Genomic DNA, 12,077 nt, shown 5'->3' on the forward strand with positions numbered 1-12,077 from the left:
AAGAATTAAAATAAAAGTTTCACACACCTTAGCCATGAAGACCTCCTATTTCCCTAAATGAACTTCAAACAAACTGATACAATCACAGTGAACCTTTTAAAATGTACACTTCAGCAAAGCAACTTACATTTAAAAAACAACATTCTTCTCTAAAAGCCAGCCACTAACTTTGCATTATTCACTTACAGTACATTGGCCACAAAAGTTTGCAGTGCACAAGAGCATGAAAAAAAAAAAATTCTTTTTGGCTTCGTCCTGCAAACCAATCGCCTGAAATGTTAGAAACCATGAGGAGACGCTTGTATCCGGCAGGCGAGTGGGTTGTAAGGCAGCACTGCAATAATTTTGTTCCCAAACACACTTACACAGCCTGTAAACTTTTGCCACTGACTATGCAAACCTTATCTTTCTCTGTAGTGGGCTGCAAGCACCAAGCATTGACCACAAAAGCTAGGACAATATCACTGGACTGGGGTTATTCATATGATGAGATTTCAGGGAACATTACTCTTGCAAAGCAACATCCCCCCCCCCCCCCCCCCCCCCAGTGTAATCTTTACTAGTAAATAAAGCAATGCAGTTTAAAAACACACAGTGCCTGTGAACTGGAAATAGCGCGGATTCCAACACACTGACCGCACATGAAAAAGTATTTATGAGTTAGTCCATTTCTGCAGCCCTTCAGTTGTCCAACAGAAGGGCACCAGCAATGAAGCATACAAAATAAAGTGCACGATGCTTTTGCTGCATAAAAAGACGCATACACCAGAATTCTTTAAACAACAAGCAAATCAAATAAATAATGAAGCAGTTTATAGTTTTTACACCAAAATGAAGCAGCAGCTTTCAAGCTAGACAATTCTTCAGATGCAACACAATGGCTAGCTACCACACTCATATTTGGCTAAAGGTGACAATAATTGAACCATCTGTACTCAGTGTCCGCAAAGAAGCCTCCAGGTAGGAAAATATTACATTCTAGCTGCTACTGTGTTGTATGCGAGAATGCTATACAGGACAGCCAATAAAGGACTTACAGGAGTCATGCTTGGATGTTGCATGGTGGAGCACCGGGGGTTTGGAAGGCAAGGGTGGCTTGCTGTTGTTAACTCGAGCATATATACTGCCCAGCTGCTGTTTGGCACTGTCAGTTCCTTCTGAAGGTCCCCAGCTCTTTTCGTCTTCTGTAGATTCACCGGGGGGGTCAGTACAGAGTGGGCTATCTTCTTTTAAGTGCACTGTGCTATGCTCCAGCTGCGGGGTGCATAAGGGCACAGAGTTTTTTGGTGGGAGCGCGTCCAATCGCTCATTTGCATGGTCTACATTACGCGATTCCCCAGAGTCCAATGAACAACTAGAACTACTTTGAGCAGATGAGAGGGTCGGATGTGCTTCTTCTTCAGCCATAGGCAGACCATGTGGAGGAGGGACCGGAGGCATGGCTTCTTCTGGCGGCCGAGGCAACTCCCCCCCCTGCAAGAGGCCGTCCTCTGATGACCGCCTCAGTGACTCGACCCGTGGTGGTGCGGAGGGCTTCTTGTGCTGTGGCACCTTGACAGGAGGCTCCCCTGGCTTTGTAACCCCGTTGGAGATGGCAGAACTGGGCCCATTTCTGGCAGGGTCACTGAGTGTCTCAGTGCTGCCTCCTTTGGCACTGTCCCCATTGACCAGGCTCTGGGAATTCTCATCAGCTGACCCCTCTTCGTTCCATTTGGGGAATGACGTGGCAGGAGTGGCCGAGGATGGGGAGCTGGCCGGTGAGCTAGCCACACTTCCTTTGCGCCCTGACACAGGTTGGGGCTTTTTGGATGCCTCCTGCAACCGCTCAAACATGGCGCGCGCATTGTAAAACCGTGCAACATGACTGTCACTCCGTGTTAATGTTGGCGGCCCCGACGGTCTTGCTGCGTCGGCTGTATTAGGCTCTAGGGGGGACGTGCGTGCGAGCGATTCATTGGAGGCAGTTTTGCAATCATCACGAGCTTGAAACATGTTGGCAATTGAGCTAACTTTGGAACCTGTCTTGGTGCCTGTTGGTGCCACACGTCGCCGCTCTGCCCCATCTTGCGTCTGGTTCGTTCGGGATTCAAACGTTGACCGCAGACTTGAGATAAAGGGCTTTGCTGGAGACGTAGGGGATGATGATGTAGGAGGGGGTTCATCAAGCCATCCCGTACGGGAGCGTGATGCGGCCAGAACTTCCGAGCGTCGGACTTCAGCCATGTTGCAGCCAAGGAAGGGTGGCACCAGTGAAATAGATGGCTCTCTCAGCCATCACGTACCCTGCAAAGGCCATATGCAGTGCTTTTATGCAAGATCGAGACTAAACAAAACTCAGCAACAGAAACTAAACGGGCAGTGTTAAAATGAAAACGTGCATCAGCAATACACCTCCAAGTACAGCAAAGGCCTTGTTTACAGTGTTCACAGCATCAGGAGAATGAAATTACAAGCAGACGTGCCAAGAACGACTTGAAACAGTGGCATTAATCACATGGCTTCTGGCATTAACCACATGGACAACTGCTAAAGAACACAAACGAACAGCCTGCCAGAAACCGTGCACCTTATGTACAAATCAGCCTAGGTTAAATTCAACAATGTATTTAAAATCTGAACTGTAAAAAATTGTCAATTACATAGACCTATACTCATGCACTGTACAAATAATCGTGCAATATCAGCACGCAGCAAAAGGCCCAGTTTGCCATCGTCTCTGCCCGCAGAAATTAACTGTACAGGTCAGTGTGCGAACTCGGCTTACAGAGAGGTAATACATTACATTCAGAAAAATGTATGCATGTACAACTAGTCATCTTTGTTGAGTTGGTTGTGCCTCAATTTGGCACGTTTTAAGCACATCCAGTTCAAACGTACTGCTCCTGTCCAATGCACACTGCACAACAAAGAACATCTCTAATTTACCCACCTGCAAGTCTCCACAGTTTGAATTATACAACACTAAACTTTTTAGGCTCAAATTACCAGCATTAAAATGCCCGGACTACTGCAAATCCAACATCCGTGAACTACATAAACAATCCTGAGGTTTGGTTACCCATTGTGCTACTGAAGGACTGGGTAAACTATCAATAATAAGCAATATGAAATAAAAATGCTACTGCTGTTGGAAAGACAACAGCAAACAACTATTGCTAACACCATACAAAAATAGACAATCACAAGAACAGAACTCTAAAAGCCTGTTCAGTGCCCTTTTTTGGGAAAGGTGTGCACGAATATATTACCACACTAAGGAAGGTTCAGCATAATCATTTAGCAACAGGCTTGGCCCCACTACCAGCAATGAGACTAGAAACATCAGCAATATACAATTTCAACTCAGAAATTAAAGACTGCAATAAGTGTCATGTGTATGTCAAGTTCAAGTGATACTGCATGGTTGTTTGGTCTGTTTTCCACGTAAACACTGCCGACTTTAGCTGGCTGCAAGCTTTTATTCTCTCTGGGCGTGCTGTTACTTTTTTTCAAGACCGATACTAAAACATCAAATAAGTCTGGCTAAGTCATCTGTAATACAGTACACAAAACGGAATATGTAGCAAACTATCATAATATGGTCATGTTTTAAAGAGCTTAAAAATTAAAATATAAAGACTTGAAGGCGAAAAGTAGCAAGACAGTAAGTCCCGATTTCTAAGTTCCTAGGTAGGCAACACAAGAATCTTTTGACATTTCACACAAAAGCTAAGCCAACATGGCTCAAAACATAAATAACAGCAGTTGCTGGACGGGCCAACGACTTTACGGCCGGGCAGAAAATCGATTTAACTTTACTTCGTGCGAACAGCTCAAAATTCCAGTAGCAAGCCCCAAGACAGTGACAGCAGGCAGACATTAGAGGCCAAAACCCGACGTCTTGCACGCGCGTGACATTAAAATACCGCCGCTATTAGAAACAAAATGCATTAAAGTTCATTGACGGGTTCAATGCACACACGGCACACACTACTCCCATAGCTCCCTCGTAAGCACGAGCACAAACAGTTCTGGAACGTGAAAACATCGCAAGCAAGTAGGGCTGCAGGAAGCAGCTATGAGAAAAAGATGCCCTATTTTACCACGGAAACAACAGCGCGAGCTAGATAATTAAGAAAAAAAAAAAAAGATTCCCCACTGTCAAAACAAGTGAGCCGATTCTGAAACTGCACTCAAAGCGGAACCACGCATGCGGACCACGAGTCCAGCAGACATATCGTGCCGGTATTCAGCATGTTTTACAGAATAACATTAACCGAAGCATGAGGACGAGGGAAAGGCTTTGCACACTCAACAGTTCCAAATATATAGGCACGTAAATCCACGGTTCAAGGCTGCCTGAAACCCACGCGACAGGCTGCAGTGAAACGCTAAACGCACGACAACGCGATCGTTCGCACCACACACGACGCCTGCCTTGTTTTTTCTCCGGAACTAAAATAGAATGCACGTAACGCTGCTGCAGCACAACCCGTTGGTCCTACCGTAAAGTTGCTGAACGGAGTACGCTCCGTAGACTTTGCTCGAAAGCGTGACCGGGAAGGCCAGCGCATAAATAATCCTGCCGATGAGATAAGAAGCATAAAAAGAAACTGCCCTCATAAACGCAACAGCACCAGCAGCTGAGTCATGGATATCCGTTTAAAAATCAAGCGCGGTGAGCGTAGCAAGTTATCCCTGCACCGCTTAATGCAATGTAGTAACCAAAATAAACATCGACCTGAACGATGAAGTGTACTACTACATACACCAGCGATCGCGAGGAGCGACTCCAGTATCAAGTGGGCGTCTGCAGTCTCTTGGCAGTGTGGCTAGGCTAAAGATGAATAATATCGAGCAGGAGTCACATAACAGCACAGAGCACTGGCGCAACACCTCCACTTGGTTTAACGATTGCTCTGCTAGCAACTGCAGATGCCTCCTCCCCCGGCACACTTCTTTGTCGTTGACACACAGCTTCCGGACGTGCCGCGTCCGTAAGTTGATAAGCAAACCGTTACGCGCCGGCATATAACACTCAGGACCGTAATTTACACTCCAATAAATCCTCACAATGCTTAAAACAGAGGGAGCGAAGAAAATCATGTACCATTTAGCCGTTGCTTGCAAAATGAGAACCCGCCGATAACGCACGGCGCTGGCCCGCCGCCATGTTTTGGAGCGTTTAAGACGAAGGCGAGGAGGACGAAGCAAGCAAGGGTCTTCGCCCTCCAGCGGCAGAAATCGAAAGCACTGTTGACCTGCGTTGGAGTCACGGGATCCCCAAAGGCTCCAAACCATGTGCGACAATACACAAAAACAAAGGATCAGCGTCGGCAGCAGCGCTACTTCGACGAGTGCTTAGCGCTCTGGCGACCGCCGCCACACTGTTGAGCCGCAAGGGGGAGGGGGGACGAAAAGAAACGGGATCGCTATCGGAAGATCTTTAGAGGGGGGGCCTTACAACGAACAGGAACAATGGCGCGGGCGGCCTTAGACGTGACTATTCACGTGACGTTTGTTTCCTTTTTTTTATCGTCTGCGTTAAGCAAGCTTTATTTTGGTGCCAAAGCTTTCAGTCTTTTACACACTGCAAACCCTCTCAGGGAGCCAGCCACCACTTGCACATTTCGCCACTCAATAGTTCACTTTACGAAAGCTCGAAACATAGCTTTTCCTATCTTGATACAAATTCAGTAGGGGACAACATATTTTGAGGCACGCAGGATCGAGCGCAACAAAAATTTATTTCTTAGCTGAAATTCAGATCATTTCATTGAAAAGAGGAAGCAGGAAGGGGTATGCGTTACGTTTTCCATTCGCTGGGACGGTTACCAAGTGACCGGGCAGGGATTTTCTTTTCCTTTTCTTTTTTTTTTTTTTTTTTCGGAGACCCGGCACCACGTAATACCTAGTCCAGGACAGTATACATGTCACGCTCGTCACTGACGAGTTTACCTCATATGATTAACTAATATCATTAGGATGTCTCTAAAGTAATTATAAAGTTCACTAAATGTCTAAACAAGACTAAGGCATTGAGCCTTCGACTTTAACAAAATATACACATCTGTTCTCTAAAAGTCACCCTTTGATGGAGGCGAAATGCAAAAACGCCCACGTTCAGAGTCTTCAGCGCTCGCTAAAGAAAAACTTCAAAGGTGCATTCAGCTTTGGCATATGCCCGCATGGTTGAAATTTGTTCCGATCGAGTTCTACGTCGCGACTAATTGTATCGGGGTTCTAGAGAACACATATTTCTCAGCGGGAAATTATTCCTCTATTTTTTAACTGTTATCGACTCATTATTTCGTACAAAACCTTATTTACGGGGCGGTGACGAAAATGTTCGGTGTAAGTGGCATTCAAAAAAAAAAAAAAAAAAGAAACGGACGTATACAGCAACTTTATTTTCCGGCTGCAACGATCTGAACAAAGCGATTCAATCTGAACCAGGGGCGTAGCTAGGGGGAGGGCTTAAGGAGATTCAGCCCCCCCCCCCCCCCCCCCCCCCGTAAGTGAAAGTTTTTCGCACTGTCATACACCACAGACCAAAACAACCAACAGAGCCGGAAATCAATCTGGACTTTGTCTCCAGTATGTCATTTTCACGCTCAAAAAGAGATTTCGGCGGGAATGAAAAAAGCGAAAGGTGCATTTAGCTTTCTGAAATCGTTCATCGGACCATACAAAGGAGACGAGCCATACTATCAGACAAGCTGGCAAAGCACGCAGAGATGGAATGCGTGGAGAAAAAAAATAATAATAACTAGGAGGGAGCGTGACGCCACATGCGCAGCCTCCACAGGCCAAACTCGATCTTCTCACGCCGCGCTGTCGTCTCCATCTCGGGCCTCTTGTTCGCACTGAATCTCGGGTGTTTTTTTTAGCCGCTATGTATGCTCCGTTGGAAAGTCTGTCGAAGTGGTCTGCTGAGAGTCCTCGTCTGTTCGTAACAATACAGTTCGTTAAGAGTGCAGATACTGCATTATAATCAAAGTTATAGGCACACTGGAGAAAGTGCAGGCAACTATTTCATCTGCGGGTCCGACAGGAAGATTACGTATTCGAACTAATGTTAATTATATGGCTGGAAAACTGGCTATGATGAATTTTCAGTGCTGCATTTGCTGAATTAAACAAATGATTTTCGTCTGAAACAATACACGCGCATGATACTCGATGGAACGAAAGCCCCGTACGGTACTATTCTTCCGTGCAACCTTTGCACCCCGGCAAGGAGAATTTATGGCGCAGTTGAGAGGTGACAGGTTGGTGATAGGTATCTTGATACGGAGGAGGCTGAGCAGCAACGTCAGCCCCCTTCGAAAAAAAATTCCGGCAGACACGTACGTACGCTACTCCTAGACCAAGCAGGCATGCTCGTGTACGGCTCCGTTAAAGCGGCGGGACTTTATGTCGGGTAGTGTTTCACACAATGTAGTAGATTACGACTATTCTGCGCCCTGGAGCATATATCCCTGCGGCCACCACAGCGGATAGATATTGTTAAGGACGAGGAAGAAGAGCTAGGGCCGAGGCGCGGGCAGGAGCGCTCGCGCTGGGCCCGCCGCGATTTATTAAATCATCTCACAGTCATGGGCCACCTCTGTGTTCTCTGCGTTCATCGGCTTGCCGCCCCGTCACAATATTTATTTTTGCGTTCTCTGGAATCAAACGTATCCGATTATGCAGCCCATGGTCAGCACAGTCAGCACGTCTTGGTTGACGAGCTCGTTAATTTCTCTTCGCGCATCTCTTCAGTTGCTGAAATACGCCAGCATTTCCCGTCTCACACGCCACGTGCACTACAGGAATATAATTCTGCGGTGCACGAGGCATAAGTGAGTTCCGCTCACGCGATAAGACAGAAACACCGTTGCAGTACTTATGCATTTATGTATGGGTCTTTGAAATCACGACGGCTCTTCAGCAAAGTGTTTCTCAAATTCTTGCGTTGTAGTAGAGTCAGTTTTTTTTTTTTAATTTGTTTTTTCTAGAAAGTTCTACGACAATCGGTTGAGGCGCTTTTAATAAAGAGATCGGATAAAAAACGTTGTCATCCTCCGTATAAAGGTGCCTCAACGGTGCTAGTAGAAACTATCGTGCTATCGGACTATTAGAATAACGGCGGGGAATTTGCGGTGACCAAGGAAAACCTGCAGTAACAGCACATGGCACGCAAGCGAAGAGATCTCGCAACACGTATATACTATATACTTACATGAGCTTTGTTCGCAATCAAGATCTCACGACGTCGTGCGGAACGCGGATGTCCATGCACTGAAAATTTGTTGAATTTATGAGGGCTACACAACGCTGTAAAACAAATGTTAATGTTCTTCTCACAGCAGAGGTTTTTTTTTTTTATTTATTTATTTATTTATTTATTTATTTATTTATTTATTTATTTTTGGCTGTCTTTCCCGTACTATGTTATTAGGGCAACAGTGGCATGCTACAATGTGGCTGGAGAACGGGTTGCCCGCTCTTCTTTCCTTTCACCCTGCCTTCTTTCTTCATTTCCTTTACCATGGCTCTTCCTCCATTTCACTCTTTTCTAATGGATATTTCAAATGAAAACAAAGGAGAGATGAGGTCTATTAAATGTGAAAAAAAAAAAAAAAAAAAAACGATTATGCCGGCCTTCCAAGGGAGCGAAATGCGGTGTGCTCGCCCGCAGGAGTGGATTTATGAGCGGCTTTTGGATGCAGGAGTTTGGGAAAGGGCAACGTAAGAAAAATGCGCATTTTTCGAAGGGAAAAAAATGAAACACAATGCCACTTATCAGCAGAAAATCAGCAAATTTATAGCGCTTAAGAACTAGGAGCGGAGAAGGGCCTAATTGTGACCACTGCATAAACCTGCCGGTGATTGAGGGACACTCCTGGTGCTTCTATCTACTCCCACTCAATCCGCTCGCCTTCTTTTGTGTTCCCCTCCCGTAGTTTCCGCCTTGCACCATGCTCCTGGTCTGTCTCCCCGTTCGTGGCTTTCCGTTAGTGACGGCGGGCTTTCCTCTCTCTCTCTAAGCCGCTTCCATCGTTCCGCGCTCCCCAGCTTCGCACTCTTGCCGTTCCACTGCCACGCTTCCTTCAGGGCTTCTCGTTCACGTCCTAACGAGCGTCATACTCTATCCTCACGCCGCATTTCGGCTTCTGTTTCGTTATCTCCGCGCTTCCCGAAAGGGAAATTTGTCTTTTATCTACGCCTCGAGTCTCATGCATATACCTCTATACCGAATGCTACATCTAGGATATTGACAGCGCCGTCTCTCTTTCGAGGCGCCGCCTTACCATTCGTTTATGTCAGCTCTATAATAAAGCACAATGAAATCTAAACTCTGCCATGGTAGATAACCCGGTTGTGTTTTCATTTTCAACTTATTTTGTCAGCTATAGCGTAGTGCACGAACATGAAAACTGCTGTGAAACACCGTTCCAGCTGAGAACTATTCACAGTGCATGTAAGGTTACATCGTGTCATCTATACGATAATAAACAACCAAACGAGCTCGCAAAGCATATAGCAGACGACAATTAAGCAGTCGAACCGTACCGCAGCCGCGCTTTGGCTCAGGGTCACACACTGCATCCACGACAAAGAAGGAATTGAATTACATTGCTATTACATTCCTAAAAGCCATGCGAATGTAGTTAAATTACATTACAGATTACTGCTCCAACAAGTTAATGGCATTACGTTACAATTAGTTCAGAAGAGTAATGCAATTACTCTTTAATTACTTTCTGGTCCTCATGCATTTATACAAAAAAACCAAGTAAACCAGTAAACAAAACAATCTCTCTGCAGACGCGACACACACATTATTTAGTCTGCCCTTCGAATTCCACTTCAGACAACTATTCCCTTCTTATCATCTCTAGCAAGCGCCGTTACAGAGATAAACAACGGCAACAAAATAATGAAAACAAAAACATGTTCGAATTTTTGTTGCTTCATTGTGCTCAAAACGTACTGAACGAGCAGCGAACCCAGCGTCCTGCTGACCACGAGGCGTCTCCAAAGCTCCGCGAAGCAAGTAGTTTATAGCTTCAGTTGTCCAAGAAATCGTTGACAATCCCCCTCCCTCCCTCCCTCCCTCCCTCCCTCCCTCCCTCCACACACACACACACACACACACACACACACACACACACACACACACACACACACACACACACACACACACACACACACACACACACACACACACACACACACACACACACACACACACCTCCCAGTGGCAGCCAGTGTAACCAGGCCGTCCTTAGCCGACATTTAGTGCCACTGCATGCTCCTGATTGGTTTCAAACTCCATCTTGTGCCACCTGCATCTTCGGTGCCGCGGCCACTCGGCGCTTTACATTTTGCTGCTAGGGAAATTCTTCCGACTACACATAATGATGCTCGCAGTAAGTGACCCGACTACAAAGGAGGCAGGCGGACTCAGACTCCCAATCATGCTCAGTTCTTCGACGATCCTTTATGCTGGCCCGGGATTGCCGCATGTCGTTCATGCATTCTAGGCGACATAACAGGCGCAAAAAGTCTAGCCTACACAAGCAGCACCTGTGCATTTTAAAAAAAGTATTTACGAAAAGAACTAAGTACTCCTGCTGCAAAATTACTGCCCTAAAGTAATTCGTTACATTACCAAATTACCGGACCAGCAATTATATTAAAATTGCCGGGAAAGTAATTAAATAACAGTAATTTACTGGCAGTCCTTCAATTACTGCCATGTCTGCATGAGAGCAGCGCAGTTACCCAAGATGGGTCGACGGCTGCCCTGGCATCTCCAACCTGTTTTAGGCGCTGGCATGACTGTAAGGAATCAGCCTGGATGTGGATGCATTAACATGTCGCCTTGTTTGCGTTCCATATCTGTGTGGTTGGTAGAAAAAAAAAATATTCCCTTATACTCCTAATATTCGTCCCTCGTGTAGGGGAGTGAATTTTACATACACACACACACACACATATATACATATATATATATATATATATATATATATATATATATATATATATATATATATATAAGAAACACAAAGAACGGGAGTAAATAAAACCTACTAATCTGTGTGCTCTTGAGTACATGCCACTTCCACTAAGACGTCTGTTTCTATTTTTAACAGTGTACAGGGTAGTTCACTTTTAGTTTGAACACACGGTCGCTGTCTTCAAAGCGCCATTGCGTCCGACACGGCCCCGTATTCAGAGTTTGCGACGTTATCGCAGTGTCGCTATCTCACGTGACCTCGAGTCATCTGATTGGTCGAAACTCCGGAACCGGAAGAGGTGGCAACATCATGTTCCGGCGTTGCCACCAATCAGATGACTCGAGGTCGGGAGATAGCGACACTTACGATAACGAAGCAAACTCGGAATACGGGCCCATGGAGGCGGTCATGCGCATAGACTGCACACCAACTTCAATGCGCGGCCGCGTCAGACGCAACGGCGCTTTGAAGAGAGCAGTCGTGTTTAAACTAAGAGTGGACGACCCTGTACCTCACCTTGACACAATTTTCAGCATAATGAGGTACAGAAGAAATGCTTTGCGCGAGCAAGCTGCGTATCGTGTTGTGTGAAGCATAAATTTGAGAAATGCACTGAATGAACTTTCTTCGAGGTGATAGGAAGAAAAAAGAAAACGCCGAAATCATGTGACGCTATCGCGCTTTGCCAACTCGCGTAAGAATCTGAGCCATCTAAGAGCGCGCGTGTAGCCATGTTTGCAAGTGTTCACCACGGCGTTTAGCAATGTACACGACGCTTTCAATATCCCGTCGGAGGTAGATACTCAAGTTTTGCTGGTCCCGAAAAACTCTAAGCACGGTGCCAGCAGGTGGCAGCTGTGTGTTTCATGCGTCATATATGACGCACGAAACACGCAGCTGCCACCTTATAAGACGAAGACAGCAGCGCACGCACAAGGCTCACAGCTGACTCTACCGGCCGAAAAGGAGCAGACTCGCTTTATCGAGCGGAATTTCGGCGGTTCGTGAAGGCACGACAGTACCGCGACCAAAGGGCGTCGGCGCGCTTTCAGCGACATGTGTGCCATTCACATTGGATATGGTCGCAAC

General features: G+C 46.1%; 1 protein-coding gene across 3 annotated transcripts in view; it reads right to left on the reverse strand.

Moving 5' to 3' along the window:
- The window catches only part of Spn (protein phosphatase 1 regulatory subunit spinophilin), a 77,601-nt gene extending 72,355 nt beyond the window's left edge, over positions 1-5,246 (reverse strand). For 2 of the 3 annotated variants that reach the window (XM_084590796.1, XM_084590799.1), the window contains exons 1-2: positions 5,090-5,246; positions 1,038-2,283 (exon numbers count right to left, since the gene is read on the reverse strand). In XM_084590796.1, the coding sequence (XP_084446922.1) occupies positions 1,038-2,223 (1,186 nt within the window). In that variant the 5' untranslated portion in view covers positions 2,224-2,283; positions 5,090-5,246. Of the gene's footprint in view, positions 1-1,037; positions 2,284-4,748; positions 4,896-5,089 lie in introns of those variants that run through there. The other variant, XM_084590797.1, reaches the window with a different exon arrangement.
- Positions 5,247-12,077: the final 6,831 nt, after the last annotated feature.

This window comes from Amblyomma maculatum, chromosome 1, assembly GCF_055883805.1.
Source record: "Amblyomma maculatum isolate TAMU_Amacu chromosome 1, ASM5588380v1, whole genome shotgun sequence".
Lineage (NCBI taxonomy): Eukaryota > Metazoa > Arthropoda > Arachnida > Ixodida > Ixodidae > Amblyomma > Amblyomma maculatum.